At 30.8% G+C, this 26,680-nt stretch overlaps 1 protein-coding gene and 1 long non-coding RNA gene across 2 annotated transcripts in view; both read right to left on the bottom strand.

Annotated features, from left to right (window-relative positions):
• LOC123265094 (semaphorin-5A) overlaps positions 1-26,680 on the bottom strand; it is a 127,704-nt gene that overhangs the window by 18,769 nt on the left and 82,255 nt on the right. The window contains exon 3 of the mRNA XM_044728710.1: positions 10,226-10,325. Within this exon, the coding sequence (XP_044584645.1) occupies positions 10,226-10,325 (100 nt within the window). The remainder of the gene's footprint in view (positions 1-10,225; positions 10,326-26,680) is intronic.
• LOC123265179 overlaps positions 13,942-26,680 on the bottom strand; it is a 30,124-nt gene continuing 17,385 nt past the window's right edge. The window contains exons 2-3 of the long non-coding RNA XR_006509522.1: positions 14,171-14,321; positions 13,942-14,077 (exon numbers count right to left, since the gene is read on the bottom strand). This is a non-coding gene — a long non-coding RNA (uncharacterized LOC123265179). The remainder of the gene's footprint in view (positions 14,078-14,170; positions 14,322-26,680) is intronic.

Genomic DNA, 26,680 nt, shown 5'->3' with positions numbered 1-26,680 from the left:
TTTATCTTTGTTTATTTAACGAGCACTAAGTACACGCATTAACGATTAATGTATAATAATGTGCCCGTTAATTTGTTGTCAGTCTAATTTTTCGTAAGAGAAAGTATGCACTTAGTAATTATTACGGCGCCATGATTTACATTCTCTTTGATGTTAATTTGCTATCATACATGTGTCATTATGTGTGAGATATTATTCAATATTCAAATATCGTGTTATTATTTTTAGTTTTGTAACACCTCAATACTGCTGTGAACATTTTTAACGAAAAAATTTGAATAAATCGATCAGGAAAATTTCTTTTAATGAATGTTAAATGTCAATTCGCTATTGATGGTCTGGAATTTAAAATTCTCTTTTTATGTCTATGGTAATTTTTCCACTTTGTATCACATTTTTTTGCTTCTATTGCCTCTTTATAACTGATTTTAAATGTTATTAAATGTCGGGAATTTGATACCGCGGACTATTGAGGATCAAATTGAATTTACTTTCCCTTTAACTACAATTTAATTATACATTGAAAGCTATGGACAAAATTTCAATTTAAAACCCACAAACTCAGTACTTAGCCCAGAAAATTTCATTAATTTATGTTTCCGTCATTAAAATTAATACCCCAATAAAACTAATTGATTGAAAAATGTATTAAGCCGTAGGCAGAACCTGACAACCCACACGCGTTTTAAATGCCGTAAGGGTTCATGATACTCTTGATACTCGTATTTATTTCACTATTACTATTACCATTACTATTATGATGCTTATAATACCCCGTACCAGACATATTTATATATTATTCATTATATATTATATATAACTTTACTTGTAGCTTTACCGGTAGTTTTATACCGCCGACTACCTAATATAACTAACATATAACGTAATATAATATTATTATATACATAATACCTCTCCTTTAAAATAAATATACCCAATCGACGTGTTCAAGATCACTTCCAACTAAAACCCTCCGTATTACATATAATACCCTATTATTAGATTATGTCATAAAATTCTTTTTTGTTATTTTTTTAATAAAAATAACTGACAGCTTTGTCTTGGGTATTAAAAGTCAAGTTCTACTACTTACACTCCTTTCTCTCGGCATACAAGACAAGATAGTCCTGTTATTTCCGCGGTAAAAACTTCGGTCAAGAAAATAATAGTGTAATAAAAAAATGAATGACTTATAAGAAAATTTTTTTAATCAATTTATGTAAATATATATTATTATTATTATTTTTTTTACAAAAAAAAAACTAACATAATTAAAAAAAATTTCTTGAACTAAGAAAATTCGTAGCAAGAAAGCCGATTTTATTGCTTCAAGAATTTTTTTTTTAGTTTTTAAATTCTTACTTCGAAATCTGTTTATGCTTGGTTCAAAGTTAAGTTTTCAACTCAAAATAGTCTAATTGTTAAACCAACTAACATTTTTTTTTGGGATAAATAAAAATTTACACACCATATGGCGCATTGGCAAATAGCAGCCGTATTATTGATGACACTTGTAATTGTTTTTCGATTAGTTGTAAGTTTTTATTCTTTACATCAAAAGACCGCCCACGCATTTAATTATTATTGTAATGCAAAAATATATACAATTTTTATTAGAGAAAAATCCAATATAATTACTAACTACTGGGTATAGAGATTTATCCAACGAACGTATCAAATTAAAGATTTTTATTTACTAGATAACCTCAGAATGTCTGTCATTGATAATTCAGTCATAAAATATTCAAGATATTTAACAATAGCTATAGTTTCTTATAATTAAAAAATTGTTTATCAAATAAAATGATCCTGACAGCATCACAAAAAATTATTTTTAAATATGAATAATGAATTACAGTGTATAATTGTAACTACATGTAATTTCTAATTTAATTTTATAATCACACAAGATTTATCTACATTCAATTTTTTAATTTAATATTCAGAGTTTTCAATGTAAATATTACATTTTACAATGTAATTTTTATAAAATTGTAATAATTACATTTGAAACTGTAATTTTTCCATTTTTCATCACGAAGCGCTACGTTGCATTATATACTGTAATTTTTCGAGTTTTCTTTTTTCCGTGCAGGATTTGATTTGAGTATTATAGAAATTAACTGGTTAATGATTAAAACAAAATATATAAATATAGTTTTAAAGCAAGTAAAATAGCAATCTTGAATGATAAAGTTCTTGAATAGAGATTTTTTTCGATCTCCATCCAAGAGTTATAATTTTCTTTAATTGAGAGATGTTAATATTTCAAAACAAGAATCAAATTTAGACGAAAAATATTTACTTGAAATTATTTTTTTCGTGCGCATTGTAATTATTATTATTTGTTAAGGATACCTGGTATTACATGAGTAAAGTATAACTTACAGATCAATAAGCCGCCGATTAATACATAAATCTAAAACTAGACGCGTGAGTATTGCGTATCGACTGGCGCCAACTTCGACATTCTCTTATTATAGGATCGTTAAAAAAAAAAATCAAAATTTTAAGTATATTTAGTGTAGCGTGATTTATTTTATTACTTTTTTTAGTTTCAACTTGACTTTTTTTTGCCAACAGATATAGATATGAATTATATTTATAGTCAATCTTGAGTCATTATAATTTATTTTATGTGATAAGCATTTTAATAAAATAAATTCTTTATGGTAATCTATTCCGGTGTAAGATTTTTAATTGGTTTTAGCTGCGATGAATTTACAAACTATTTTTATTATGATTGATTTTGATGATAGCAATTTTTTTTCTTCAATAGAAATTTATTCTGTGACATTTTCGATCCTAAAAAAAAATTAAATAAACTTTTTTATTGAATTTTTATTGAAAAAGAAATTTCAATTTTCTTCAACATGCAACGAGTTTCTCACGACATAAAAATATATGCTAAACAAACGCGAGAAGACTAAAAAAAAAAAATTTATGAAAAAAAAGCAATTTGTAAATTCCTCTAGAATTTCGACAAAACTCTCCTCTAACGCACGAAAAGTAAACCACAAAGATAAAAGTAACACAGAAGTCGAATAAAGAAAATAAATGTTTCGCGTGTTTGCGGTGCCTGCGTTTTGCAAAAAAATTAATATCAATAATCATAATAATGATGATGAAAAATATATTCTCTGTTATTTTTATCTCTTAATATGTATATATTGAAATTTATTTTTAGACGCGATAAAATGAAGAAAAATCAATAAGTTGACAAAATGATAGAAAATTGCAGAATTAAATGCAAATCCTTCTTAACGGTTTGGTGTCCGATTCCTCAATGGGTGGGTCAAAGCCATCATTCTCAATAAGATATAATACTCTTCTTGTGATATTGTTAGATAACTATTCTATATATAGAGCTTTGACAGAGTATAAGTTATTTATAATTATTATAATTTTTTTCAATGAATTAAATCACTTCGTTAAATTTTGGATCGCTAGATCGAAGATTTTTACAACTTGATTATTTTGAAGATGAGAAAATAAAATCTATATAGAGACAAGTTTGACACACTTAATCATTGATGTGACATTAATAAACTCTCATAAACTCAAATCAAAAGTTATCCGTTTCAATTTAAGCTTAAATATATTAAACGAGAGTTGAGTTCTTATTTACTTTTTCTTTATTATTTTTATTTTGCTTTTTTTAGGAACTCACCAGCGTGGGGTTAATGAGGACTGTGTGGGCGATTTTATTATTCTACTTTGTCTCCTTCTTCTTTGCCGTTGTTTATACTCAATCAAAATCATATACAATATAACTAAGAAATACCGCCAGTTTCTAAATAAATCCGACTTTGAGGTTAATTCATACACTTTATTAACGAAAATAACAATAATATCAACCCGAGTAAAAATGAAATTATTATTTTTTACGGAAAAATAATAAATTTCGTTCGACCGCCGCACCACCGCTGCACGACCGCCGTTTGGCGGACTATTACGCCGCACGCTAAAAATTTACTCCCCCTAGCATCGCCGCACCACCGCTGCACCACCGCCGCACCAATGCTAAATCATACCTACAATTTCACAAAAAATGGTATCATAATTAATTTATCACGCAATAATTAATTAATAAATAACGCGACTAGAAATCTTAATGTAAGACCTATTGATTAACCTCCTTTTAATCAAATGCCTAATATTAAAAAAAAAAAATTTTTTTTAAATCAGGCCAAAGCACCGCGAAATTAATGATTTTTTTAGTCGTATTGTTGATGTAGATTTTTAATTTCGTCCTCGGGTTGCACAGAAGCGGTACGCCTATCGAAATACTCTGAAAGAATTTTAAAAATTGAACTGTGATAGGATTCGAACCTGGATCGTCTGCATGGAAGTCTCTAACATTGCCTACTGCGCTGCAAGCCATAGTTAACTAAAAAAATTTAGTTAAGCTATTTGAATGATCAACAAATATTTTATTTCAATGTATATACCATCAAACAGAAGTATGGTGCGGCGGTGGTGCAGTGGTGGTGCGGCGGTCGAGAGAAATTTATTATTTTTTCGTAAAAATTAATAATTTTATTTTTACCCGGGCGCGTCACATCTGTGGTGCAGCGGTGGTACGGCGAATAGAAATTTATTTACTTGTCACGGCGCTGGTGCGGCGGTAGTGCGGCGAATAGATAAATTCTTTACTTGTCACGGCGGTGATGCGGCACTTGTAAAATAATCAAAATTGTCACGGCTGTAGTGCAGCAGTGGTGCGGCGCTTAAAAAGCCGTGCAGCGGTGTTGCGGCGGTGGTGCGGCGGAATTATGTTTTTACTTGGGAATAAAATAACTTCATTTATGGATATTAAGCAACAACGTTTTGACCATAATTTTTAAAGATTTTTTTTGAGGTTAATGGTTATTACGACCCTTATTATTTTTATTCTAAATAATAAAACTTATTTTACCACTTAATGTATATTAACAGTCACAATTGACTAAAATTTATGACAATGATCGAAGTAATTTTGGCTTGATAATTTTTTGATATTTTTGAAATAAATTTTGGAAATAATATTGCTATCATGTGATCAATTTTCAAAACTTTTTAACGAAAGGGACGGAACAAACTTATAGAAGCAAGAAACTATTCTAAATTATTTAAAAACTTAAAATTATACATAATAATTTGACTGTCACTAAAAGAATAGTTGCAATCATAAATAGGTAACGAATCAGAGGTCAAGATTTATTTGATGATATCGAATTTCATTATATGCGTAAACAAATATTCTGATATGGCAGTATATGTTATAATATGGACTAATGTGACCTGATAGGGTCGTATATAGTTTAATATGGCTAAACATCACTTTTGATATTGGCATATATGACCCAACGTGATCATATCAGAAAATTTTTTTACGAAAAGAATCCATTTTATAATATAGATATGTTCGTCACAGAAATTTTCTTATTCTTTCAATCATATAGATCATCAAAAGACATTGAAAAAGAAAAATTAATTGATTCAAGAGAAAAATTCGTAATTCGAGAAAATCATTTTTAAGGATTGGTTTATTTTAAATTAAACAAAAAAATCCCAAGTCAAGTAAAATTTACTTAAAATAAGGAAAATTTTTCACTCGATTCAAGATGATGAACTTCTTCAAATTGATTTTCTTCACGTAAGATTTTGTTTACTGAATCAAGAAATTTTCGGAGCAGTGCGTAAGTACGACATGATTGTTATTTTACACTGCTTTTGATCAACGAGCTCAAACTTTAAAATATAGTGAAGAATGCAACGATTTCAGTCATAAACTCGACAATATTCAATAGTAAAATGGACTAAGTACTAAAAAATAATTACCTACAGATAATTTAGCGGTCGTAACTTAGAACTCTTTACGAATAAAAGGAGTACTAAAATCAACTCTCATCTCTTGTAGGAGTTAGGAGTGTATAAAAAGGCTTGCCATAAATAAACATTAAAATAATGATAATAACAATAATAATAATAATTATCACACAGTGTTTTAGTCATATATAATAAACAACGTCTAGGTGTACTTAAAACTGTCACACCGCTATCTTTTATGTACAATCCATAAAGATAATTGTTTTCAGCACAAATGCACGATTTACATTATTCCGACTAAGCCATGACTATAATTACTAATAAATAACGAATTTTTAGATAAAGTACCGGAAGATAAAGTATTAAATAAAATATGATTGACAAGAATGAATTGAGTATATAAATTTATACATTTATGTAAGTAATGGTCAATTATTCTGAGAGATTATAAAAGGATTAAAGGTCACGGGGAAAATTACGTCGACGGATAATGGGTACAAGAAAATAAAGACAAAAGGTGTTGTGTAGTCTGCAGTGAGAAAGGAGAGAATTTACGTCAGGTAATGAGGAGCTAATCCAATATGGGTACTGCGTAGGCGTTCTATTGCTGTGACTTGATGTATATGGAGTGATCTTCAGGAAGTTACAACCACCAACCAGATTATTTTATTTTCTTTCGCTTTTATTTTTATGAAGTTATCTTGAGATTTATTTAGAAAAAACTAGTTATCAATCACTCGTTTTGCAGGGCTTGAATTAAAATTCGTTTGCTTTTTAGTACGAAAATTTTTTAACTTTACATTAGCAAAATGCCTTATAAGTTGATCTCTAAAAATCAAAATTATTTTTAGTTTGGTATACCGATATCTCTATTATCGTAATGAAGATTCTATTGAACTTGAAAAATATCAAATTAATCAATAATACAATTAAAACGTCTTATTTAGTTAACTAAAATTACTAACAAAAGGATTTGTAATGAAAAGTTATCATTTTTTCAACTAACAAGATATCGAAAAAATATAAACTTAAAACATTAAATGAGAAACGCTGAATTGTATGAGATTAATTAAATTTCTATTGGTTTGATCGTTTTGCTGGGTTAGGTATGTCTAAAAAAGGTCTCACGATCTATTAGTATAGATATAGACTATATAAGATATTTGTTTAGTTTAAACTAATAATTATTTTAATAACAGCTTATTCAAAAATTGAAAAGCTATTATGAAAACTCTTGAAAATGCTTTCTTATTCCCACACTGAAAAAATATATATACGCATATATGCTGGCAAAAATACATATATGTCGCACATATAAAATATATTCGCCACATACTTTTTTTTTGCCCCCGTATATGCGGCATATATTTTTTTTCAGTACGGGTTTGTAGCTTGATATTTTAAATAAACTTTCAAAATTATTAATTATTTAAATTTTATTTCATGTTAAATTAAATATCATTAAATAAACAATAAACAAATCATTAACGAATTTATAATTAAAACGTATTACTTTCTGAACCAAAATATGTAGGTTACAAATAAGCAATTTACCATACACTATATGCTAAAAGCTTTTTCGAAACACGCTATATCTTTCGGTATAAGTTTTATGTATATTAGTTTTGAATTTTTTATATTTAGGCATTTTAAATAAAGTGTTTTCGGTTTTCATCACAAATTTTTTCTTATCAATTTTTTTTTATTTTTATCTTTCGAGTTATAAGTAGTGAAAGAAAAATTTTCCTTTCCATTGTTATTTTTTGTTTTTATTCGAGTTACATGAAAACGCGGAAATAAAAGACGTTCGACGATGGGTAGCAAGATACTTCTCCGACATCCGATTAGTTGTTTCTGGCAACAAGTCAAGATCTCCTTTTAGTTATCCGCGTTGGAGATCCTTTTAGCAAGCCTGTCTCAATCTTTTATTCCTTTCCCGCGACTCTACTAGAATAGAATCTTCTGTAATTGGCAATTGCTTTAAAGCAACTTCTAGTTTCATGCTATACCGTCGTAATCGAGCGCACATACTGAAACGGGACAGGAAACTGAGAAAAACCGGCAAACGGAAAAATAAACTGTTTTCTTCTTATTTTCTTTTCTTTTTTTTTTTTTTTTTTTTTCATTATTCTTTCAACTCTTGCCAGACAAAATACTCAATTCTTGTTTGTTTTTATTCTTTAGTTTGTTTGCTGGGTTTAAGCCAAATTGGCTAATGCCGACACTTGATTTCTTAAAGTGTTATTCTCGAAGAAAAAATTTGATAAGTTAACTTTTATAAATTTGTTTACTCAATAATTGAGTTTGTAACTTTGATAAATCGAAAAAAGTTATTTTCTCGAAATTTGATTTATTTTTACGCTTTTTTTTTTTTTTTTTTTTTTTTAAACTTGATTAAACTTAAAAGTGAAATAAAAATATATATTTTATGAAAAATTTAATTTTTTTTTTTAATGATTCTTAAAAAAGACGATTTTTTGCCTGACTTGATGGTCTTATAAATTGTATGGTACGGATTACTAGAATTTTCTTTAAGAAGATTCATATGACTACTGGAGACAATGGCACCCGACCGCGATACATATGATTGCGTGGGCTGATGCTTGTCGCAGCCAAGAAAAAAGATGGAGGAGCAAGAAAGGGAGGAAAAGAGCTAGGGGAACGTTAAATTTAATTTACTGCGGCACAATGCCACATTGTGGTTACACTGTATCAAGAGTTATAAATCGCAGGACGAATAATTCGCGATCGAGGTATTTATGAGCATTGAAATTTTTTCCCCGTGAAAAAATTTTTATATATGGCCATATATGCATTGATATGATCATATATGGTCCGATCATGTCATATATGATCATATACGATCTGATATGGTCACATGTTATTTGATATGATCATATATGGCTTGCTATGGTCATATGTGACTTGATGCGATCATATATGACTTAATGTGAGTATATATGGACATATGATCATAAAAAGCTTCATCTCGTCATACATGACCCAATGTGAGAATAAAAAAATTATAATTTTTTAATTTTTCTAATAGACATATCAAGTTTTCTAACATGGTCATTTGAAAAATTTATATCTGATATATGGCCATGCAAAAAGATTTTTTTTGGGTCGGTATAAGATTACTTTTTTTCATTAATTTAATTAATTTGATTCAAGCAAAAAAAAAACCAACGAAATAATTTCAAAGATTTTTTTTTATTATATTAATTTATATAAGAAAAGATTTTTAATTAATTACAAACTCCTTTAAATAATTTTCTTCTGGTTAAAAATTTTTTATTTTTGGACTAAGACAATTTTTCTTATCAGTGTAGAGCAACAGTTTTTTTTTTAAAGAATTAATTGATTTTTACCTATTGATTAACAGTTGAAATGATCCAGTGTGAGTTCTTGATCAAGATTGGATTATTTTGCTAAAGTTAAGATAAGGTTTTATCGCGATAGTGGCGACTGCGTGTCTCTACATTGGTTGAAAAGATGATAATGCAGAATATAGAATGTAGAAGATGCAATGTAGATTTATGGCTTCCATAGAATCTTTACGATTTATCCAAGTTTTAAATACATGCATACAAAAGTAGATACCCATCGCGGATCGAAGTTATTTTATCATTTTTGTAATAAAAATTTACAGTCAAAAAATTTGACGTATCAGTTGATATTATCCTTATGATCATATTTATTTTTCTTATTATTATAAGTGAATTTTTGACATTGATATTACTTGAAACGAAAGAAAAAGAGTTATTCATTAAATGAATTATTAATGTGAATAAATAATAAATGAAGCTAGTTTTTAGTTTTCAGGCTTAATTAAATTATAAATTGGAAAATATTTATAACTGTCAATTTTTCAAGATAATTAAACATGAATTTAAGTAAAAATATTGACCTGGGGGTAATAAGATATAAAAAAATTGATGCCAACAGATTAACAACAGGAACAGTAGACCATAAATCTTATAATTATCTGAATCCAGTCGCAGCAGCGGCATTAAGCAATTCAATAAACTATTACTATACTCTTAATGTAACTAGTAAGTAGAATGATAGAGTGAACAGTGAGCTAAATACCTACACAAAAATTTTTTCTTAACTCATTCATCTAAACTTTGTATATTTAGTGCAGTAATTGAATAGTATTGATAAATTTAACTACGAGAATGTAAATTTATATTTATTACCGCAATATAATCAAGTCTGTAAGGCTGAATCGTCAAATTAATCGTGACTATTTACTAGATAAGTAGAATGGCCTCGATGATAATGGATACTGATCTGATTAAAAAGCAAGTTTTATTATTATTATTATTATTATTATTATTATTATATTTTTTATTTAAAGTTCATCAATATCTGAATGTAAAATAACTTATTATATATTCATAATAATTACCTAGCGCCTACAACGACCTGCTGTCTAGCAACATCGAATAATAATTGTGAATATGTAGTAACACCTTCTTCTTGGAATAAACTACTTCTTTCCGCTAAATCTGTAAACAAATAATAAATATATATCATTAAATATATTTAAATATAATAAATACTTTAGATAATATTTATTTATACTTTGATTGTATGAAAAAAAATTTTTTATTAAAATAAATTTACAAATAGCACCTTAACACACTTTTAAAATACGTCAGGAAATGAGTAATCTTTTCAATTAATTGAACTTCATAATTCTAAATTATTCATATTTTGAAAAATATTCAATATTGTATGTTGAATTAAAAATTTTTTTTAATTAATTTTATTTATTATGGGATAAAAGTTTTTTTTTAAGTACACAAAAAGAAAGATTTTTTTGAGTCAAAAAAAAATTAATTTGTTTTTAGGCTGGCAATGGCCTGGTCGGCTCGGTGCTCGCTTTTCGAAAGAATGGGACCTGGGTTCGATCCCAGCACGTACCAATATTTTTCAGTGATTATAATTAAAAATATGTGCGTTACGTTACGTTGCCAGCCTTTGAAAAAGTGGCAGAAATAGCCGGGTGGCACACGTCTGACTTGGGCGATCACACATTTAAGCAACAACTTAAATGGGTGACCACTTTAATCAGCGTTGGCTAGCGCGAGGGATCTTTGCACACTAGGAGAGGGGCCTAATGCTCCAGTGGTCGATAAAAGAAGAGTTTCTTATCAATCACTGTAGACTTAGCCCAGCTCCGACTGTACTATCAGGTTTTCTCTGTGGTTTCCCCATGATTCTGTTCCAACAGCCTGAGAAGGTGAGGTTCAGGGTGAATACGGTACAGAAAGCACAAGTCGGTCCACAGCCGCAAAAATTAAAAGTAGAAATGAAATGTCAGGTGGGACTTGCTGAGGTCCAATATGGGAAATAGAAAAAGCGTAGAGCTAAGAGAAAAAGAGGAATCAGCCTTGTAAAAACCGAGAGGTGTACAAGTAAAGCAAATAATAATAATAATTAATTTGTTTTTTAACAAAAATACATTTTCTTGATTTTTCTACATTTTACTTTAGCCAAAAGATATTTATCATTTTGTATATTATTAAAGACTATCAAGTCTCGTTATGGTTTAAAGTCTAATTATTTTCAATAAAAATTTTTTTTTTCATTTTGAAATCACTTATGCCCAAAAACATTTTACCGTATCAATATTTTATCAGTAAAAATCTAGACCCTCTTCAATGAAAATCAAAAAAATCTTCACAATAAATTAAAAACCAAAAAATAAATTTATTTATTAATTAATAAAACAAAAACTGGAATAATAGCAAAGGAAGCGGCAGTATATCGAGTACCTGGAAAAATAGGAGCAAGTAAAAAAGTAACTCGTCAGTCATTAGTTAGTGAATTGAAACGTGGTACGCATGTATAGCTAACCTCTTCTCTTCACTACTGGTTGTTACTTTTTTAACGCAATCTCGAATGTACGACGATATTGCATCCTATCTATGTGCTTCTTATCCCTCATCCTCGGCTCCCATTCGCGGAACCCACGATACCGGGAGAAAAAAAAAAATAAAATCGAAGGTTACTTTACGAGTTAGGTACTACTTCTTTCATGATACCTCGTTATGTTCTCCTCGTTGTATTATACATATATCTCGCTTTTTGTTAGTCATTTTTACGAACATTTGAACGACTATGTCTTATGTGCGCTCTGTACTGTATATTGTATACTGGCTTTTTCATCACATCGCCAACTTCTCGGTTTACTGCTTACTGTATACAGATTACAGACACATCCAATTCTATATTCTGTTGTATGTACATATTATTTCCTCAGTATTTATTTTATTTATATTAAACAAGAGGAATTCATGTTCAGCTTGAGCTTTATTCACTTTATTTTGTTTGATATTTATTATTATTCTTATTAATAAACGCAGCTGATTGATATTGTGCGAAGTAGCAATTTTAGGTGATAGTAATTTTACGAAACGGGGAATAGTGGCCCAATGGGTTTGTTTATTACGCGAACGCGACCAAAGGCCAAAGCAGCGATAAACTCGGCCTTTTTTTTCCTCGTAAATACACTTGACATTTTAGTCGTTAAATATATCATAAATCATGAAACTTTAAAAATTTCATTTATTTTTCAGCTTTAAATTGTAAATTTTAGAGAAGATTGTTTTTGTGAAGAAAATTTACTAAGCAAATTATTTTTAAACAGTTAATACTGAAAAAAAGAAAAATTTTTTTAATCACGCTGATAGAGAGATTTATTTTTTAAGTATTAAGGGATGACTCTGGTTTGTAATTTAAAAAAAATTTTTTTTTTTACATTTTTTGAAAGAACATATATCTACAAGTATTGTGTTAAAATTTTTTAAGTGATCGGATCATTTTAAATATTATTTTATGATGTTTATGTGGATTTTCGAGTAATAGAAAATCGAATTTTTAAAAAGACTGAAGGGATTTTTTATGATGCCAGTATCACTGACTGACTTTTAGTAAGATTTTTTTTTTTTAATTAAAAAAACTTTAAATGCGTTCATCTCAGTACACAGTAAAAAATTTTCCGTAAAATTTAACACTTAAACGAGTGTTACTGACTTTTTTACACGCAGTGAGTGTTACTTGGGCTTGACTTTTTATTTTATAAGAAATAACATACTTGCATGTTAAAAGTAACATACGAAAGTGTTAGAATTAGTTCCTCAATTTTAACACATTAAAATGTTGTTTGTAACATTTGTAGGATGTAAATTTCAACATTTCTGATGTGTTACTCTGATAATTAGAGTTATAATGTACTTAAAACCAGAATTAAGAACTCTTAAGAGCAAATTAGGTTATTCAAAGAAATTTTTCTATATCTGAACTGAGAAAGATTTGTTTGTATTTAATAAGCTTTATTAACTGTTAATAAATGATTTTCTAACATCATAGGATTTAATAAATATTTATTAATGGTTAATGAATATTTGTTAATTGTTAACAAATATTTATTTAAAATAAAAAGCAAAAATAGCAATTTTCTTTTGACATTTTTTATAACCCTATAGCTGGAATACATGATTATAATTCAATTCACTAAATAAATTAACCTTTTTAATATTTAAAAATAGAAAAGATAATTATGAGCTGTGATAGAATTTGGTATTTTACAATAAACGTTATTATAATTATAATGTAATATAATTAGTAAAAATAATTTATAAAGATGATTTTTGTTTATAAGCAATCTTCATATCGTATGACATTGCAAGCGAAACAAATTCACTCAACAAAATATTTATTAACTGTTAATAAATATTTGTTAACTATCAATAAATACTTATTAACTATTAATAAATGTACTTTCCTTCCAAATAAATATTTATTGAATGTTAAAAAATATTTATTAAAATTTAATAAACTAATAACTGTTTTTAAATAAATTAAATTATTAATAGTTAATAAATCTTCCTATCAGGGTGCTAAACAATTATACAAAACAACAAAAGATACAAAATTTTTTTCCTTAAAAAAAATTAAAATATTAGTGAAAAATTGTTTATTTCAACAAGATTCTTTTTTACAAATTACTCATTAATGTAATGAATAATTTTATAAATACATTTATACATTTATAAATAATAATCTGTTATGACGATAAATTTATTGATGATCTGCTTACTCTTTTCAGATCTTTTATCCGTCGTTTTAATTTTAAGTATCACACCATGTGGATTGTTTAAGATATAATCAACTAGAATAAAGTCCAATTTTGCATCATTAGCATTAGTGAAATAAAAATTACGGTTAGCAAGAAATGGAAAAATGTCTTGAGCTAAAAAACAAGCAAAACAACTATAAATAATTAACAGAAACAGAAAACAATCTTTTCACTTAATAAATATCACACTTTGTACTCAAAATTAACCTTTTGTAAGAAAATCTTCGTATATAACGGGAGTCTCCAATTTAACCCAAATCTTTGCATCTTCAAATTCCAATATACACATGACAAAATTACATATTGGAATAGTGCTGAATTCAGCATGGTGATAAGTTTGAGAATCCTCCTTCCATATCTAAATCAAATAATTTTTTAAATCAACAATATTTTACAATCACAACTATAAATTTGTACAATATAATTGTTACTTATTAGTATTTACAGAAAATAAAAATTTTTTCTTCATAAACTTTGAAAATTTAAGGTTATGTTAAACTGTCAACTTGTCACAGATAAAATTTCATAGTATTTACTTTTTTTTTTTTTTGCAAATAACAACTATAATTTTATTTTAAATAATAATTGAATAATAAATTAATTAATATAAATATTAACAATATATTCAAGACAAAAAGAAGATTTAACACTACACAATGTCACATCACTGGAACGTAGAAAAGGTTACATTCCCGCGCATTGTGCTGAACGACGCCGAACTTAACACGCGCTATGTGTCAATTCAACACTTTTTATGTGTTATTTATGAACGTACTAACACATTCTCTGTGTTAAATTAATATTTAATAATGTTATTGATACTTGTCACTGTTCGGAAAAGATTTTTAACACAAATTGTGTGTTGATTTCAGAGTAACATTAAAAAAGTGTTATTTCAATCTCTAATAACATTTTAGTGTGTTATAATTACGTCGATGAAAGTACACTTGCCGCGTGTGTTGATTCAACACACAAAAATATTAAATATTTAACACGCAAATTTTAACACTCACTTTTTTTTTACACAATGACGGAAAATTTTTTACTGTGTACTATGTTTTTTTGGTTAACGTACATGATATCTCCGGAATCACTGCTCCGATCTTAATGAAATTTAAACCCCATATTCTGCATAGTAGTATCTATATTGCATCGGCTACAGCCAAATCAAAATTTTTATTTTTATTATTTTTTTAGGACTAAAAATTGTGAAAAAAGCTTTATTTTTTAGTTTTTCTTTAATTTTCGCCATTTTGTTATTTATCAATAAATATCACGTTATCATGTACGTCAGCGACATACCAACTTTTGGTATGGGTTCATATAAAAAATATAAAAAAAATAAATTTAGACATTTTTTGTGTTATTTATGTGTTGAGCTGAATAAATTTTATATTAATATCTACATTAGTTTCTGTATGAAAAGTAATGAATGTTGGCTTTTTTTTCAAGCGTTGAAATGAGAATGATCCTTTAATATAAAATTTATTTATTATTTTTAAACGAATTGTAAAAATTTCATCACAGATAAATTGAAATAATTCGACCTTTTTCATACTCTCAACTAACTTATAATTAATTTCACTTAACAAAGTTCGTGCATTAGAAACTGATAACAATAATTAATTTTAGCATTAAGATATCATTCAATAAATACCACGATTTTCTCCCCGCAGACACTGCAATTAATGTCTTGTATTTTGCAAGAAAATAATGAGAGATCATTATTATTAATTGCAATCGTTGAGAAAAATTATCAAGATTTTTAAACAAAAAATACGAGTAATAACAAAAAATGTACGAATGAATGCATGAATTTAAAAAATTTAGATTAATTGATTTGATTTGATATGATATACATTATTTGAGATAATCGATATCACAGATAACGCTATTAACCTATGAGTAATTCAGCCACCGATATACACAATATATATTGAGCGGAGTAAAAAATTAACTAGAATCTTTAGCACGCAATCGAGATAAGTCCCACGTGTAGTAATAAAATCTTAAGATTTTCTTGCGAGCTTTGCTAGCTATGTACTTATATATGGTTCGAAGTGTATTATATATTACATGAGAAACGGTATGATGAAATCCTTGACACTAATTAGTACCGAAAGGACTCAATACTGATGTCAAAGTACATAAAGTAATGAACGAATATTATTTTTTAAAACTTTCAGAATTATAATCAATCCCTCCTGATTTTTTTCATCTTGTAAACATTCTTTTTTTGCTTATCATTATCGATGAAGTTTGAAAATTCGGCGACTTACATGATCAAAGACATACTTTTTTATCTTCCTGCCTGTCAATATACGAAACAAGTTATGTCATGTAACTACTGAATATAAATTTGATCTTTTTTTATATCAAAAATCTTAATTGACAGTGATGTCTTTCAAACAATAATAGTTGATTGAAAAGATTTCAATTTTTTTTATATTCAAGTCAATGATTTGAAGCAAAAATTTTCCAAATTATTATACTAAAAAAAATTTACTTGATTCAAGAAAAATATTTTCTTGACAATTTCACTCTTGCTTCAAGATATTTTCCTGTGAAAAAATTTTTGGACATGGCCATATATGATCCGATACGGCTAATTTTATTATCGGGTAATATCAAAAATTAAATATGGACATATGAGATCATATGTGGACCTAAAAATTCTTCTGCACAGAGAAAATAAAACAGCAATGATTACTGTTTCGTACAAATATTAGAAAAATGTTCATAGTCAGTAGTGAGTGCTGTACGAAACACGACTGCCCTAGTAGAAATAATCGAGTTTTTACTGGATATAAACCAGTAACTGGCCAGTGATATCGAGTAAAAACTTGAAATCGCGCCACCTACAACTATAAGTCATAAACATTGGTTACACCGACAGTGTATCTTTACTAGTGTATGTGTGTTTTTTTACTTTTTTTGTTAACTTGTACGCATCATTATTGTAATTATTATTAAAAAACAGTAGAAATCAATCACAATTAGTGTTTATTAACGTGTAAATAATTTCCAATACATATTTCAAAATGGATGCATTGAAAAAAAATTAGGAAAACGGTTGACCCTGAAGGCCATCCCTGCAACTTCCCGCTAATTCCATACCTGGGCGCTTAAAATTGCATTTACGACGTTTTTGAGCTCTTCGAGCTCAAAAATAAAATTTATATGTTGTTTTGAGCTCTCCGAGCTCAAAAAGATAACTTTTATATGCTTTTGAACTCTTCAAGCTCAAAAGTTTGACAGAAGATTGATAAAACACTATTTTTTGAGTTTTCAAACCGCAATAACTTTTGAATGAATGAACCGATTTTCACGCGGTTGGCGGCATTCGACGCAGTTTTTTAAGCCTTATGAAAAATCTTTAAGTTTGAATTTATCGAACTAGAAATTTCGAAGTAATTCCGAAAAAATAATTTTTTCGGTTTTCTTTCCTGCACGATATCTCTCGAACAAATCAACCGATTTTGACCGGATTAGCGGCGATCGACGTGGTTTTTTAAGGTTAAGAGCTGATTAATTTTTGGAGTTGATCGATAAAGCCGTTCGAAAGTTATTCCAAAAAAAACACTTTTGAAAAAATTTTTTTTACAGTTTTTTTTAGATTTTTCGAAATCTATCGGTCCGAATCGATCAAAATTGTATCCAAAATCTAAGTTTGGACAAGCCCTTTCGAATGGTGCCAACCACGATCGAATCGGTCGAGCCATTTAAAAGTTATGGGAGGTTTAAATACTTACACACACACACACACACACACACACACACACACACACACACACACACACACACACACACGCACACACACACACACACACACACATACATACATACATACATACATACATACATACATACATACATACATACATACATACATGCATACGAGCAATATCTAAACATCGAAGGTAAAACATGGTTCGCAGACGAAACGGGCACGGCAGCAATTTGGATTGTGAACACAAAGAACGTTACCGTCAACAACAGCGGAGGTGGAGCAGGTTTTGTCTGGATTCAAACCCCCACAACCTACTTCATGAGCGTCTATCTCTCACCTAACGAAGGGATTAGTGTGTTCCGACAGAAACTCGCAAATATAGAAGATGCGGTCACTAAGTTCGACGGCGAAGTTATCGTAGCTGGTGACTTCAATGCTAAATCGGCTGAATGGGGCGCTGATTTCTCCGACACCAGAGGCAACGAGGTCGCTGACGTCGTGGCTAGACTCGACCTCATAGTGCTAAATACTGGGAGCACCACGACTTTCAGAAGACCGGGGTACCAAGAGTCCATCCTCGACATTTCGTTGGCGACTCCAAAAATTGCCAACATGATTGAAAACTGGACAGTATCCGAAAAATACAGTGGCAGTGATCACCAGTTCGTGACATTTAACGTTGGATTGGCATCTGCTCCGGTACCACAACACGACCTTTCTAAGCGAAAGTGGAATGTCAGGAAGCTTGATCCAGAGGCACTGCGAGCTTCACTTGCACGGAGCTGGTCTACCCTTCAGAACAACCCGACTCCGGATACTTGCAGCGAGACAGAAAGGACAGTACTAAATACGATGAAGGAGATTTCCGCCGCATGTGACGCCTCTATGCCGCGGTTGAAAAACCGGAGTTTTCGCAGGCCGGCGTACTGGTGGTCAACAGACATAGCGGAACTTCGCAAAATGTGCCATCAACTACGTCGCCGCGCAACGAGAGCCGCCAAACGCTCCCCAAGCCAGGACTTGTATTCAAAAGAGTACAAGCAGGCCAAAAAGATGCTAAATCGAGCCATCAAAGCAAGTAAAGCAAAGTTGTGGAAAGAGATCTGCAACGATCTCGACAATGACATCTTGGGTAAAGCCTACCAAATTGTCGCCAAACGACTTGGAAAGGCTTCACCAGAGGCGCCGAAGTCTCCAGCCTTAATGGATAGCATCGTAGCGGAGCTTTTCCCCAAACACCCGCCGCGGGAGAAGAAACACTACACTAAAAACAACGAAGTAACGCCCTTCACAACTAAGGAACTACAAGACGCGGCCAAGTCACTCAAAACAGGAAAGGCACCTGGACCTGATGGCATCCCGGCATCGGTGATCAAGATTATAGCCCTGGAATACCCAGACTTACTCCTGAACACCTACAACGCATGCTTGGCAACTGGCACCTTTTCCGCGGTCTGGAAACGGCAGAGATTGGTTCTCTTAGACAAAGGTAAGGGAACCCCCATAACACCTTCGTCGTTTAGACCACTCTGTATGCTAGACATTGCTGGAAAACTGCTCGAGAAGCTCATACAAGGGAGACTTCGCGACGACATCGACCGTGCTGGAGGTTTTGCCACCAACCAGCATGGCTTCCGGAAAGGTCATTCGACAGTCGGAGCGATCAAGAAAGTCATAAAGACAGCAACACAAGCATGGTCTGGTAGCCTCAAAGCTCGTAAAGTATGTCTTCTCCTCACGCTAGATGTCACAACGCATTTAACAGCGCAAATTGGGGGACATTTTAGACGCTCTGGAGCACAAGTTTGACGCGGAGCCAGAAAATCTGGCACTAGTCGACAACTACCTTGACGATAGAAAGCTAATAGTGGAAACTACTGAAGGCCCACAAGAATACGCCATAACGGCTGGCGTGCCGCAAGGCTCAATAATGGGGCCTGATCTATGGAACGCAGACTACGACGAGCTTCTTGAAATCCGTTGCCAGAGCAAGTAGAGCTAACAGGCTTTGCAGACGACGTTGCAGCCACTATAGTGGCGGACAGCGTGGAAGAGGCCGAACTGCTAGTTCGGGAAACCATCGACACCGTCGAGACTTGGCTCGATAAGCATCACCTGAAACTCGCCAAACAGAAAACCGAGATGGTCGTTTTGACCCGTCAAAAATGGTTTCCAAAACCATTCGCTATGGACATGGGAGGAACAACGCTGACGTCAACAAGGGCCCTGCGGTATCTAGGGGTAATGATAGACGAGAAACTATCTTTCCGTGAACACCTCGACAGTGCATGCAAGAAAGCCAGCAAGACTGTGTCTAGCCTAGCACGAATTATGACCAACACCATGGGACCAAGCATCAAAACGAGAAGAGTTCTTCTAGAAGCAGTCCACTCGGTACTGCTTTATGGAGCGGAGATATGGGCAGACATATTAAAGCAGAAGACCTACCGGCGAAAGATCGCAGCAGTACAGCGGCGAGGCGCTCTCAGGGTTGCCTGCGCCTACCGCACAGTTTCCGAAGCGGCTGTATTGGTCATTGCAGGAGCCGCGCCCATCGACCTATTAGCGTTCGAAAGAGCAAAACTCTATGACGCTAAAAACAGTGATGATAACATGAAGGACGCAAGAACGAGGATAAAGGCGGAAACGCAGCAAGAGTGGCAGGACCGATGGACATCGGGAGAGACGGGCAGATGGACGGCGCGCCTGATCCCAAACATCAACGTCTGGCTCTCTCGGAAGCACGGGGATACGGACTTTTTCCTGACCCAGCTATTGACGGGACATGGGCAGTTCAATGCCTATCTTTTTCAAGATGGGTTTGCACAGCACACCAACGTGCAAATACTGCCCGGATAAAATCGACGACTCCGAACACACATTCTTCGAGTGTGCTCGATGGAAGGACTACAGAAGAAACACTGAAGAGATCATAGGCACCAGGCTCTCCCCCTCAAGCCTGGTGACCTATATGATCAAACAAGAGGAAAACTGGTCAGCTGTTGCAGTTTATGCACAGCACCTCCTGAAAGACAAAATCGCAGAAAGGGACCAGTAGCCAGGAGTAGGCGTCGTGAGACGCAGCACGACTGGATTGAAGTAATGCTAACGCGGTTCCAATCCAGTCCTCCCCGTACCATCTAGGGGAGAGGGGAAGAGGAATGTTTTTTTTAGTGGGTAAAAATCTCCACACTACCGACTATCGATATCTGCCGGAAGATGGGCGGCAGAGTTAACGATACCGGTGTCTTTTGAAGATCTTTTTTCGTACCTCTTTATAAAAAAAAAAAAAAAAAAAAAACATACATACATACATACATACATACATACATACATACATACATACATACATACATACATACATACATACATACATACATACATACATACATACATACATACATACATACATACATACATACATACATAGTGACACCCTCGCGGGGATAGTCAGGGAAGCTTCCTGTGATCCTTGAACGTCGAGATCTGATGAAAACTCGATTTTTGTAAAACGGGGTAAAAAACCAATAACTTCCCGATTTTTGAGAATCTGAGATTTTCTTAGCGGGAAGTTAAAAATGACACAATATATAAATTGCGACTGTGGGCATTAAAAACAAATCTCCAATTCAAAATAATTATTTTCTTATTCTCTTGTTAGATTTATTATTAGTCTATCAGTCTAATGATGTTATTTTATAATGTACACATAAATAAAACTTTTTTATATCATATCGTTTATTAAACATTATTTTGAATTTATTTGACAATTTTAATAACGCCTAATAACCTCAGAATTCGAAACTGACAGTTTCAATAAAGCCGCCATAATGTTTTGTTAGATCTCTAGTAAAACTGGCTAATTACTAGACAGAAACTTGATATTACACTGGCCAGTTACTGGTTTAAGTCTAGTAAAACTGGCCAGTTACTGGCTAAAAACTTGATTTCATTTCTACTAGGGTGGTTAGTGCCAGAACACGACTCAGTAATGTGCAGACAATAGTCAGTAGATTTTACTGAGTACTGTACAAAACAGTAATCAATGTTGTTTTTTTTCTCCGTGTGATCGAGACATATATAGCTTGATATGGTGATATATGATGTTATATGTCCATATATGACCTTATCAACATATAAAAATTATATATGGATATATCGTCATTTAAGGACCTTAAATAATTTTTGATATTGTCATATGTGACTTGATATGGCCAAATATGATGTGATGTGGCCCACATATCACGTGATGTGACCATGTCAAAATTATATATGGATATAACAAATCGTGTATGAACTTTAAAGATTTTCTAATATGGCAATATATGTTCATGTTTGACATTTTAAAAAAAATTTTTCACGAGTCAAGGTATTCAAATAATTTTTTTTCAACATAGAAGAAAAAAAATTTACTAAGTTCTTCTTTAAAAATTTTTCTTACATTATTCGAGTCAATGATTTAAATGAGAAATTTTCTTAACTACTAATCTACGAACCATATAAACGTTTCAAAACACTTAATTAAAAACTCTTGAAGTCGCATTAAATAACAGATAATTAAATTCACAAAGCTATTATCCGAGCTGTGAGTTTTGTCACGACAAAGGGCTTAATGCAACAGCTTGGACATAGCCACCCATACTTTAAAATATGTATGTGTATAGAATGAACAGAGACCACCAGGGTAGGTCTTAATACGGATAATTGCATTATACAAACTTAATCTTTATATTCCGAGCCCTTTTCGTGTTAATCCAGGCCAAGCCATGTGCCCACGTAGACACCCGGCATTGTAGTTACCAGCAAAGTTGACACTAAATTTAAGGCCGAATTTTAAATGTAACAGTATCATGGAAAAAAAAATCCGAGAGGGAATCAACAGGTTGCATCACACGTTTTTTAGTTCGCTTTCACGTTACACGGATCTCATTATCATTTAATGTTAATACAAAATGCGGACATGTGGGTGTACTCCTACAATTTGGGTAATTAATTGCTGATTTTTAAGTTGGCTTGTTTTCGTGTCCTTATATAGTATCAACATGCTAATATAAACATTTGAATTTATGTTTAAATTTTTTCTCGTTGCAATTAAAATTTTCAGATTTATTAAGAAAGTATCATTTGTACAGTGTAGTTATAAAAAAAAAATTTATTATAATTCAATGCTACGAAAAGCTTTACATCAGTTATAAAATAAAAATATTATAAAACGAAATAAACTTATAATTTTTTGTTGTTGTTAAGACAACAAATTGATTGAGCGGGATTACAAATTGATTTGTTATTGCAACTTGGCTCACTTTGTTAAAATTTCTAATCAATTAATTATCATAAGTAAACGAATTTGTTGCTATAACATATTTTTCTGTAATTCCGTATTGCACGCCTCATAATACGAGGTCAAGCAATTTTTTGATCATCAAATACTTTTCACAACCATATTGTATGATATGAATAGATTTTCATCGAGAAAACACTTAAATTAAACCATCTCATACTTTCTACAAATCATTTTATGTTGCTACTTTGAAAAAAAAAACGTTTCGAAAAAAATTTTACATGGACATTTTGATATCCATACACTGATTTTGTATGCACCAATTTTAACTCCCGAACAAATTGATATATTACGACCGGGCTTTTTTTATTAGTTTTAGAATTCGATGAACCGGCGTCGTATTTCATATCAGCAGCCTATTTTATGTAGTTTTTTTAGAAATGAATTTTTATTGCAACTCACTATGATTCACACGTACAAAAACAAAATAACTTTTCTTATTTTTCTCACGTGAAAACTATGGCGCTACTTAATTAAGCTAGATTTTTTTAGACTGTGTGTGCATATGATAAGAAAAATGGGCACCAATAATTAACAAAAAATTAGAAAATACTCTGTAAGCAATTAGTTAATTATTTTTTTTTCTTTTAAAAATCAATTATAAAATTTATGTTTTTTTTTTTTTTTTTTTTTTTTAAATAAATTAGCGTTATGAGGCATGGCACTTTTGGATTTTCCAAACTTTTTTGTTTACTTAACGAAATGACTTTAATGAGTGATTAAGATTGTAGTTCTTGTATCAAGAAAATTTTCTTTATAGTATTTTCTTCTCTCAGTGAACATCTTTGAATAATATTTTTTGAAATTCACTCCACGAAACTATTAATAGTTAAAAAATGCGGAACATAAGCATAAACAGTAACCATAGATTGAAGCCAGAAGCTCCGATGTAATGCATGAATGCATGAGCGTATATACGTATGTATATTTAATCTGTTAGTACAGTAAGTTACGTTTCATTTCTATCTATTCTGTCTGACTAAGTGGAGTGCAGACATAGGCAGATATAGGTATAGCTACACAAATACAGTTGATTGTAGTTCGCGTACACAGCACAAGATTAGATGGAACCTCTCAGTTTTCAGCAAGCTGACGAGGCGTATCAGGCTTCTTGGAAGCTCTCTGGATTAGATTGGATACCACTGTTGGTTACAATACTGGATACATCCAAATCCGTGGAAATATACTCTACTGGGTTGTATTCGTCTACTATCTAATTGCGCATGTGTAGGATGGATATGGATAGGGATATGGACACAGATATCCCGGTGTTTATGTTTATGCACTCAGAAGGGAAATACATCAGAGCATGTAATATAGACTGCAACCGGTAAATATCAGCGCATGCAGAACATACAATACTATCAAGCAACGAACCGTTGCTCGTCGGCTTGGAATAGTTACACTTTCAACAAACAATCTGGTAAATCTTATCCGATCCCATGTTTAGTTTTAACTCAAAATATCTTTACTTGTCTCTCATTCATATCTCCTCCGATGAGATAACTAAACGCTACACCGTGTTTTGTTATGTATGTAACATAAGTGTCTTCTAAATTTTATTCATTTTTTTTAGTTTTTTTCCGTGAGAATTTTTTTTTTCATATACACTCGGAAAAATTATCTCGTCAAAATGACAAAAAAGTTTAAAAAATCCAAAAGTGCACGCCTCATAATCTCATTTTCCACAATAAAATTGATTAAAATAAAATACAAAAAACGAAACAATAAAAACCAGAAAACTCTGCTATGGTTTATTGGCGCCATAATTCTAAGGTGAGGAAAAAAAATACTATAATAAAATGTATACATAGATGTACAAATACACAGTCGTATTTTAGTTTTTCATAAATAATTATTAAACGATAGTAAATTGAATGCTAATTGAGAAAGTCTTTAATGTGTTACTTTAGATGATCAAAAAAAAAATTATTCCGGTACGATAATTTTTTCGACCAATTCCGTGCCATATACACGGATCCATCAACCCAGACACACAGACGTCCAGGAAAGATTATTTTTAATGTTATTATTTTCTATATTAAACAAAATAATGGTTATCGAAATATATTTTACGTGTCTGGCAGATTATATGACTTAACATAAGTGCACATATATTATTATGTAAGTGCAACATAAGTAAACAAAGATCAATTTCAATTTCGAGAAAACTGCTTTTTTTGAGATGTCAAGAGTGGAGCACTACCTCAACGCTTCGTTTATAAGGCGTGCAATGCTGGATTACAGAAAAGTATGTTGTAGTATAAGTTGTAGTAAATGAATTTACTTATGGTAATAAATTAAATAGTTATTTTAACAAAATGAGCCAAATTGTAATAAAACATCGATTTGTAATGCCGCTAAATCAAAATGTTGTCTTAACAAGAATCATTTAGTTGAAATAACAATATCTGTTTGTTGTTAAAACTAAATTATTTTGTTACCATTGCCTAGCTGATTTTGTTAAAATAACAGAATTTATTTGTTACTTTGTTTTTGTGACTATTAATTATTTTAACAAAATAATTTAACTAGTTCAACAACAAAATTTGTTAGACCAACTAATTAGTTAACATTACCTGAAAGAAATATTTTTTGATAAACAAAAAACAATGTTTTTTATCCCTTTGAAATAATTTAGTTGGTTCAGAAAACCAATTTGATAATTCAGCTTAATTGTTTTGTTGAACTAACAAAAATTATTTTCATTGTTGAAATTCGTCAAAAAAATTAATAAATTAAATGTTTCATTTGAATAAATTTTTAAGCCAAGAAATTCTTGTCTGAAAAATATTTTTTTTTCTTTCAATGCATGATTCTTGAAATTTAATAAAAAATTATCCAATTTTCTTGTTTACAGAAGTTTTAATAGTTTTGTTAAAAAAAATTCGGATAAAAAAGGATGGAAAGTAAAATGAATGAATGAATAAGAGGTAAATATTCACGTAATGACGTTTACACACGTAAGCTGGATAACAACAGTCGGATGAGTAAGTAACAAAATATGGCGCTAGCATCAGGTTACGAACACGCGAAAAATTTTCACATTCAAATTAAAAAATAAATAAAAGCCGTTTGTCAGGATTATTGATTACTTGCTTTACACAGTGGGTTAAACTATCGGATTTAGAGATGTTAAGCCGATTTTGATAAAGTGACATATGTACAAAAAAAAAAGAGTATGAAGTATAATAAATGTTGATTAACTCAAAAATAGTTTTGAATCATCTATTGTACATTTATTTTCAATCTCTCGCCTTTTTGTCGAACATGGATGTAATAAAAGAATTCAATTATTATATGTAAATACATATGTGAATGAATACAGTTGCAAGTTGGATAGAACGTCCTTTCAATCGTCCTTGCATAATATTCCAAGGATATATTCCTTACATTTTATATTTATCATGATTCATCATCTTGCTATTTTTTTAATTAAAAAACTTAATAGTTATGATTGAATTTCTATGATAATGAATAATGATACCCTTTTCGATAGATATCTATCAATAACATACAATGTAATTATTGACGTACTGAAAAAAAAAAAAATTGAATAAATAAAATAAATTATTGATTCAAGGAAAATATTTTTTTTTAATTTATATTATTTTTGAGATATTCAGTTCAAATTAATGTAAGAAAT

The sequence above is a fragment of the Cotesia glomerata genome, linkage group LG5 (assembly GCF_020080835.1).
Source record: "Cotesia glomerata isolate CgM1 linkage group LG5, MPM_Cglom_v2.3, whole genome shotgun sequence".
Classification (NCBI taxonomy): domain Eukaryota; kingdom Metazoa; phylum Arthropoda; class Insecta; order Hymenoptera; family Braconidae; genus Cotesia; species Cotesia glomerata.
Note: the sequence above shows the minus strand (reverse complement) of the source record. Positions and strands in the feature narration are given on the sequence as shown.